The sequence below is a fragment of the Cnephaeus nilssonii genome (genome assembly GCF_951640355.1).
Source record: "Cnephaeus nilssonii genome assembly, chromosome: 16".
Taxonomy (NCBI): domain Eukaryota; kingdom Metazoa; phylum Chordata; class Mammalia; order Chiroptera; family Vespertilionidae; genus Cnephaeus; species Cnephaeus nilssonii.
Window position 1 is genome coordinate 62,158,065 of NC_137087.1, and position 9,108 is coordinate 62,167,172.

Sequence of the window (9,108 nt, forward strand, 5' to 3'; positions counted from 1 at the left end):
GAGCAAACGGGCTGAGCTCCTGAACTACAAGTCATAGCCCGGTGGGTCTCAGATGCCTGCTGCACTCCCAGAGCAGACCTGGTGCAGAGAGTTCATCAGTTTCCCTGGAGACAGTTACAGGCAAGGACTCCTGAGCCCCCAATGCAGGCCAGCCCCCAATGCAGGCCATATGGGGGTCACTGAAACTCCACCCACGCCCCACACCAGGCACACTCACAACTCTGCCTGTGCCGCTGGCATGTGTGGACCTGTCGGCAGAAGGGGAGATCCTTACACTCATTTGGGTCCTCATTCATCTGCTTACACCGGGCAGCAGGACACAGACTACTGCTGAACTAGGCAGAGAACTAGGACTCTTCAAGGGAACAAGAAATAAAGAAATACTTTGACAGGAAACAGACTGAGGGACACACTCGCTGAGAAAACACCACTCACAGAAGGAGAACTGACAGTGGGCGGCGCACCTGAGCAGATGACACCCGCGTCCTCGCCGTGGTTGCAGTTGTGGGTGTTCCAGCCCCGGTGCGGGCAGCTCCACAAGTAGGACTCCTGCCCAGAGCAGGCCACGTCGTCCAGCAGGATCGGCCCTGAGCCCTGCCCGAAGCGGGCACTTCCTGGAGCCGACCTGGCCACACCACAACCCAGCTGCCTGCACACCACGTTGGCGTCATTGGTGTCCCAATTGTCGTCACACACGGTTCCCCAGGAGCCTTGGTAGAGGACCTCCACGCGGCCCTGACACCGGTCATCGCCATTCACCAGCTTCACGGACAAACCAGCATCGGCTCCTAGAAGGGGACAGGAAAATTCACTGTCTCTGGTGTCCCCTGAAAAAAGAGGCTCTGAGGTGTGGGTGAGGTTCCGAATTCTTCCAGGGACCAAACCTTTAATGTTCCGTGTAACATTCCCCCGCATTAGGACAAGACCAAAGCCTATCCGTCACCTTTATCTTGAAGGACCCGGTGATAGCACCCATGGGCGTGAGCTGTGGTAGGCATGTTCTCCAATTGGTGTCCTACCATGTTGGCCCTGGGATGCAGGACCAAGAAGGGAGGCCACCATCTTCACTTGCAGTGACCCATGTGCAGAAATCAAGCCGATAGTGAAGCCCATGCACATAGAGAGCAGGAGTAAGAAAAGAGCACGGAGACAGTCTTGGAACCCCAGATCCAGCTGCACCTGAAGCTGGTCCTGCCTCTAGACGTCCCTCATGTGAGAGCCGTGGAGTGCTCTTCTGGCTTCAAAGAGTTTGAGTTGGGCTCCTGTCACTTGCAAACTAGACATCCTGACTAATATGTCCCATAACTGGTAAGTGAAGGAGATCCATGACTCTGGGATGTTGGGGAACCATCCACATTGGATGGGGTGATGTCCGAGGAGATCTAACACAAGAATAGAGAAGGTCACTCCAGCATGGAGGCTACAGTGCTGAATGCTGACACTTTGGCCAGAGCCAGGGATGCTCACCCGAGGAAGGACTTGTGTACCACCCACCTGTAGAGAAAACAGAGCAGCTTGAAAGGAGGGCAGAGAGTCAAGGTCAGGTCTGCTGAGCTGTGACTGGGGTGAGGGTGTCAGGGGGTCTGGGTGGGCTGAGAAGTTCTGTGGCTAGGGGAGAAAGAGGCCTTTCTGAGAGTTTGCCATGTGCCAAAACCATGCCTTGAATGTCCTTGACAATGGCAACTAGGGCTACAATCTGTGAGAGCAACTGTGCTGAGCTCCTGACACAGTGTCCTTTGGGAAAAGCATCCCTTAGGCTCTGTCCGGGGGTCCATGGATGAAGGGTCTCTGTTGCCTCAGCACAGGAAGCAGAATGTCCCCAGGACAGAGTGTCCCCTGTCAATGAGAGTGGGTAAGCACTGTAACCAGAATGCCCTTAATCCCTCTGAGCCAGACAGAGGATCAATGTGTTGTGGGCTCAACTGTACCATCTAAACATCAGGGAAGGGCCTGGGAGGCAGAAACTGGCAGAGTCCCCTCCGGGAGCTCCTCGTGGGCTGTGGGGTGAGCAGGGAGGGAGCATCAGAGGCCACGGGACTCAGTGGGCATGGCGGTGGATGGGGGCCAGGCAGCTGTGAGAGAGAGGGCGTCGAATAGACACGTGCACAGAAGGGGGCACAGCTAGAGGTATCATGGGAGACACTGAGCAGGTGGACACTCAGCCATGCCAGTCCCCTGTTTGGAAGGCAGGGCCTTTGCCATCAAAGCATGGAGGACGACCCCACCAGGGCCCAGGAAGACCCGAGGCATGGGTGCCAAGGTCCAGGTGATTCCATATTGTCTAGATGGAGTCACAGAGTTGACATGAGGAAGCTGTCCACCACGCAGCGTTTAGGAGACTTGAAGGGGACAAGTGAGGAGTCTACTCAGGGCCACAATCCCACGTGGGAAGTTCAGGACTGACCATAGGCAACTACAAGGCATAGCCTGGTGGGTCTCCGAGAGCCCACTGCCTTCGCAGAGCAGACCTGGTGCAGAGAGAGCATCAATTTCCCTGGAGACAGTTACAGACAAGGACTTGGGAGCCTTAATACAGGCCAGCCATGTGGGGGTCACTGCAACTCTACCCACGACCCCCCCTCCAGGCACACTCACAACTCTGCCTGTGCCGCTGGCGTGTGCAGTCCTGTCGGCAGAAGGGGTGATCCTTACACTTATTTGGGTCCTCATTCACCTGCTTACACCTGGCAGCAGAACAGACTACTACTGAACTAGGCAGAGAACTAGGACTCTTCAAGGAACAAGAAATAAAGACTTTGACAGGAAACAGACTGAGGGACACACTCGCTAAGAAAACACCACTCACAAAAGGAGAACAGATAGGGGTCAGCCCACCTGAGCAGATGACGCCCGCGTCCTCCCCGTGGTTGCAGTTGTGAGAGTTCCAGCCCCTGTGCGGGCAGCTCCACAGGTTGGACTCCTGCCCCGAACAGCCCACGTCATCCAGCACGATTGGTCCTGAGCCCTGCCCGAACCAGGCATTTCCTGGGGCCGACCTGGCCTCGCCACAGCCCAGCTGCATGCACACTACGTTGGCGTCGTTGGTGTTCCACCCGTCATCACACACGGTGCCCCAGGAGCCTTGGTAGAGGACCTCCACGCGGCCCTGACACCGGTCACCACCATTCACCAGCCTCAGGGCCAAACTGTCATTGGCTCCTAGAAGGGGATGGAAAAATTTACTATCTCTGGTGTCGCCTGAAGAAAGAGGCTCTGAGGTGTGAGTGAGGTTCCCAGTTCTTCCAGGGGGCAAGCCTTTAGTGTTCCGGGTAATGATCCCTGCATTAGGACTGGACCGAAGCCTGACCATCACCCTTTATCTTCAAGGAGCCGGTTATCACACCCATGGGGTGTGAGGTGTGGTAGGCATGTTCTACAATAGGTTTCCCACCATGTTGGTCATGGGATGCACTAGCAGTGACCCATCTGCACTGGCAGTGACCCATGTGCAGAAATGAAGCCGATACTGAAGCCCATACCCATAGAGAGCAGGAGTAAGAAAAGCGCATGGAGACAGTCTTGGAACACCGCATCCAGCTGCACCTGAGGCTGGTCCTGCCTCTAGACGTCCCTCATGTGTGAGCCATGAGTGCTCTTCTGGCTTCAAAGAGTTTGAGTTGGGCTCCTGTCACCTGAAAACTAAACATCCTGACTAATATGTCCCATAACTGTAAGGTGAAGGGAATCCATGACTCTGGGAGGTGGGGAGAACCCTCCACGTCGGATGGGGTGATGTCCGAGGAGGTCTAACACAAGAATAGAGAAGGTCACCCCGGCCTGGAGGCAACAGTGCTGAATGCTGACACTTTGGCCATACCCAGGGATGCTCACCCGAGAAGAATGTGTACCACCCATCTGGTGAGAAAACAGAGCAGCTTAGAAAGGAGGGCAGAGGGTCACGTTCGGGTCTGATGAGCTGTGACTGAGGTCAGGGGGTCAGGGTCAGGGTCGGCTGAGAAGCTCTGTGTCTAGGGGAGAAAGCGGCCTTTTCTGAGTGCTTGCTATGAGCCAAAACCATGTCCTTGAATGTCCTTGACAATTGCAACCAGGGCTACAATTGGTGAGAGCAACTGCGCTGAGCTCCTGACACAGTGCCCTTTGGGAACAGCATCCCTTAAGCTCTGTCTGGGGGTCCTTGGACGAAGGCTCTCTGTTGCCTCAGCACAGGAAGCAGAATGTCCCCAGGACAGAGAATCCCCTGTCACTGAGAGTGGGTTAGCACTGTAGCCAGAATGCCCTTATCCCTCTGAGCCAGACCGAGGGTCAATGTGTTGTGGGCTCAACTGTACCATCTACACATCAGGGAAGGGACTGGGAGGCCGAAACTGGCAGAGTCCCCTTGGGAGCTTCTGGTGGGCTGTGGGGTGAGCAGAGAGGGACCGTCAGAGGCCACGGGACTCAGGGGGCATGGCAGTGGATGGGGGCCAGGCAGCTGTGAGGGAGAGGGCGTCGGATAGACATGTGGCACAGAAGGGGGCACAGCTAGAGGCATCGTGGGAGACACTGAGCAGGTGGACACTCACCCATGCTGGTCCCCGCCTTGGAAGGCGGAGCCTTTGCCATCTAACCCCGGAGGACGGTCCCCGCCAGGGCCCAGGAAGACCTGAGGCATTGGTGCCGAGGTCCAGGTGATTCCATCTTGTCTAGATGGAGGCACAGGATTGACATGAGGAAGCTGTCTACCACGCCGCTTTCAGGAGACTAGGAGGGGCCAAGTGAAGAGTCTACTCAGGGACCCAATCCCACGTGGGAGGTTCAGGCCTGATTATAGGCAACTACAAGGCATAGCCCGGTGGGTCTCAGAGGGCCCACTGCCCTCACAGAGCAGACCTGGTGCAGAGAGTGCATCATATCCCCTGGGACAGTTACAGGCAAGGACTCGGGAGCCCCCAATGCAGGCCAGCCATGTGGGGGTCACTGCAACTCTACCCATGCCCCCCTGCCACAGGCACACTCACAACTCTGCCTGTGCCACTGGCGTGTACAGTCCCGTGGCCAGATGGCATGATCCTTACACTCATTTGGGTCCTCATTCACCTGCTTACACCTGGAAGCAGGACACAGACTAATACTGAACTAGGCAGAGAACTAGGACTCTTCAAGGAACAAGAAATAAAGAAAGACTTTGACAGGAAACAGACTGAGGGACACACTCGCTGAGAAAGCACCACTCACAAAAGGAGAACAAACAAGTTCGGCGCACCTGAGCAGATGACACTGGCGTCCTCCCCGTGGTTGCAGTTGTGGGTTTTCCAGCCACTGTGCGGGCAGCTCCACAGTTTGGACTCCTGCCCAGAGCAGGCCACGTCGTCCAGCAGGATCGGCCCTGTGCCCTGCCCAAACCAGGCACTTCCTGGGGCCGACTTGGCCCAGCCACAGCCCAGCTGCCTGCACACCACATTGGCGTCGTTGGTGTCCCACCCGTCGTCACACACGGTGCCCCAGGAACCTTGGTAGAGGACCTCCACGCGGCCCTGACACGGGTCACCACCGTTCACCAGCCTCATGGCCAAAGTTGATTCAGTCACGGACCCTAGAGGACAGCACAAGGACACCTCCTCCATGTCTGTGCTGAACTCCAGGCCCGAGGCTGGTTCCAGACTCAGGGCCTCCCTCAGGGCCATGCCCCAGGGCAGGCATCAGCTTTCCACAAGCCCAGGACTGCCCCCCACAGCCACCAGGGTCACCCAGGGCGGAGTTCCATGGATCCAGGACAGGCCATGGTCATGGCCTCCTCAGCCACTCATTTCTCCTCCACGGTCCTGCCTGACGTGAGGCAAAGCCCTCAGAAGCGATCAACCTCGAACAGATAGGAGAGCACAGAGCCTCACAGCCCTGAGGCTGAGCCTGCACTAGGGTCTCAGCAGGTCCCAGCAGGCCTCCAGGGCTGACCCTGAGCCATGGGGGAGGGTCCTGGCTAAGCCTCCTCCCAGAAGCCCACTGGAGACACGTCATCAGGCAACCATGTCGGACAAGGACTTGGTCAGAGACCCTCCTCTGTCCCCTCCCCCTTCCTCCAGGGACAAGGATGAGGATGGCCCCTGTGGAGCCTCGTCCTGTCATGTTCCATCCCGGGAGTGATTCAGGGGCAGAGAGGGGCCCTGGGAGGGTGATGGGATGATGTACCTCTTATTCTTGGTGCTTCAGCTGCAGCATGAGCTGGCCACGTGTCTGGAAGTTGCAACAAACAGAATCCTTGGTGAGGCACCTCCGGAAGGAACCTTCCTAAGCCTTTTGTCGGGAACCATGACAGTTCCCCATGCACGTCCTGCTCCTTGCTCCTGTGTGTGCACGAGCCTCCTGCTCAGCTGGGTCATCGGCATGGATCATCCCACTGGAGAAGAGCCTCCCCCTCCAAATCTCTAATGTGGCCTGTGCGCCTCCTTACCCAACCCGGCGTGGCCCTTTTTGAGCCACTGGCAAGACTGAGAGGCGGCCCAGATTCTGCGTCTTCGTCAGAAAAGTCAGTGGATGTGGTCGTGGACCTGGAGCCAATCAGATGTCCTGCTGCTCATGACCGCGCCGAGGACGGTGAGCAGGAGCGCCACCCGGACCCCGCACAGGCCCAGGGCGGAGCTGCAGGGATCCCGGGCAGGTCCTCCCGCTGGGCAGCTCGCTGGCTCCTCTGTGGGCCTGGGTGACCTCAGGCAAAGCCTTCGAAGGTGCCAGGGCCTCTGCCAGGCTGGAGGACAGCAGCCGGGGCCTGAGCAGGGACCTCCCATCCTACCAGGTCGAAGGACGCGCCCAGTGACGCCCATGGCGGTGAGTAGGCTGCCACCCTGCCCTACATGGGCTTCTTGGTGTGTCCCTAGGAGCAGGACCCCCCTCCGACATGTTCCTCTTACGTTTCATGTTTAGGCCATTCGGGGTTCATCCCAATAAGTGAAGCCCCGAGAGCACCTCCACCCCCCGACTCCTCACCTGTGTCCTCGGAGGGAGTCGTGGGAAAGGGCAGTGGCTGCTCTCCCCGCCCCCCCCCCCCAAGCTGCTAGGACTTCCGGGGAGACAATGCCCCTCGGGGTGCTCCCTAGAGAGGCTGTGGGGCCACCTCCTCTCCTCTGGGCAGCCCATGGGCAGTGCCGCCATCCCTGGGGCACGCCACCCGTCACTCCCCCAGTCTGAGGGTCACCTGCGCCCCTGGGGTCCGGGAGGGGCTCGGGCACATCCCTGGGGCTCGCTAGTGGCTTGGAGCGCAGTGCACAGGGGCCCCCTGGCGCTCGCCAGGGGCTGGCGGGGTCAGATGGCGGTGTGGACGAAAGGGCTGCCCTGGGCTCTGACCCGGCCTGTGACGGGCTCTTCCCAACCCCCTGGGACGTGGACAGGGAAGGAGCTCCCGTCCCAGCCGGCCCCCTGCGTCACCAGAGGCCTCCCTGGGCACCAGGTGCTTCCCCATCCCTCACCCCGACCCCTGGGTTCTCCCGCGGAAGTCGGACCCATGGGCACACTTGGTGTCGCGCCCGCAGGGAGGGCTGCACGTAACATCATTCGTTACCTGTCTCGGGAGGAGTCGTGACGTCTGTGGTGGCAGCAGCCTCTGAGACGGAGCCTAGAGGGGGAAGCAGCAGAGACAGAGTCAGGTCCCCTCTGAGGGGGACCGCGGACGGGATGACTCCTGAGCTGCCGAGGAAGCCGCCTTTCTCCTCGGGGTGTCGTCTTCCTGTGTGACTCTGCAAAAGTCAACAGACCTACTCAGCCTCCAGTTCTTTCACTTTGAAGGCGAGTTGGCCCTGGCTGGTTGGCTCAGTGGATAGAGCGTCAGCCTGCGGACTGAAGGGTCCAGGTTCAATTCCGGTCAAGGGCACAGGCCCGGGTTAGGGCCTTGATCTCCAGTAGGGGGCGTGCAGGAGGCAGCCGATCCACGATTCTCTCTCCTCATCAGTGATGTTTCTCTCCCCCCCCCACCCCCCACTTCCTCTCTGACATCATAAAAATGTATTTAAAAGGCTATTCCGGGGAAGGGCTGTCTCCGCATCAACCTGCTGAGCTTGAGTTTGGCCTTCCACACGGGACCTTCGCAGGCGCCAGGAAATGGATACGAAACAACTGTCACCTCGTGACACTTCTCAGCGAGTCCTCTCCTCTGGTCGCCTGGGCTCCCTCTTCAGCGCAGTGTGGGGGGCGGGGGGGGCGGGGGGGTGCTGAAGGGCGGGCTCATTTTGTTTTTACTTCCGTGGAAATGCTTCTAATGTTTCCCGTTCAGTAAGGTTCTGGCTTGAAGCCTGGGTGTCGAGTTGCCTCAGGGAGCCCTGGTGCTTGCCCGCGCGGCCCCAGCAAGCGCCCGCCTGCTGCTGGGCGTGGAGAGAGGACGGCCTGACAGCTGCGAAAACCCTGTGCACCCCGAGCCCCCGTGTCCTCCGAGTCTCTCCTGGGCTTCTGCACGGGGACCCCTTCGATCTAGAAGTGTGACCCCCCCCCCCATCTCCCCTCGGGATGCCCTGGCAGGTCTAGGGAAGTCCTGTCTGCAGGCCTGTCAGAGGCAGATGGCCCAACACCTGAGCCCCTCCCTCGCAGGCCTGGCGGGACTCAGGCTTCGTCAGGCCCACGGCATTCCTACACGGGGCAGGTTCTCGGGGGAACCGGCACCGAGGGCACGAGGTCCGCCTCCTCCCGCGGCTGCACCCGAGAGTCCTGTGCGGGGGCCGGGTGGGGGGGGGGGGCAGGGGACATGTCCACAGAGAATGAAGCCATCTCCACTCGGCTCCAGCAACGTCTCAGTCCCTATCCAGAGGGATGGGACAGAGAAGGTCCAGGCGGGCCTGACGCCGGGGCCTTGGGGACGGGGACACCCCAGACCCGAGAGAGAGCAATGCCTGTCCCCACTGGTTCCTGTGGGTCCTGGACGGGCCTTGGCATGGAGGCCGTCCTCCTGTCCCGGGGCCAGTGTGTCCCAGGGGAAAAGGGTAATGACTTTCCTTCCTAAAGTCCAGGCGACCGGCACCCGGTCTGTGTGGACTGCACCCCAGCTTTCTCGCTGGAGGCGGCATCCCCGGGCGGTGGGGGTGGGGGGGAGGGGACTCTGCCCCCACGGGCGGGAGGATCAAGGTCCTTCTATGCCGAGTTGGCTCCAAGGTGCCCTGATGTGGGCTCAGGGAGGGCACAGGCCAGGAT

General features: G+C 59.4%; 1 protein-coding gene across 1 annotated transcript in view; it reads right to left on the reverse strand.

Annotated features, from left to right (window-relative positions):
* The window catches only part of LOC307112863 (scavenger receptor cysteine-rich domain-containing protein DMBT1-like), a gene marked incomplete at its 3' end in the record, with an annotated part of 31,278 nt that extends 25,691 nt beyond the window's left edge, over positions 1-5,587 (reverse strand). The window contains exons 1-3 of the mRNA XM_079793942.1: positions 5,204-5,587; positions 2,836-3,159; positions 465-788 (exon numbers count right to left, since the gene is read on the reverse strand). Of these exons, the coding sequence (XP_079650068.1) occupies positions 465-788; positions 2,836-3,159; positions 5,204-5,564 (1,009 nt within the window). The 5' untranslated portion in view covers positions 5,565-5,587. The remainder of the gene's footprint in view (positions 1-464; positions 789-2,835; positions 3,160-5,203) is intronic.
* Positions 5,588-9,108: the final 3,521 nt, after the last annotated feature.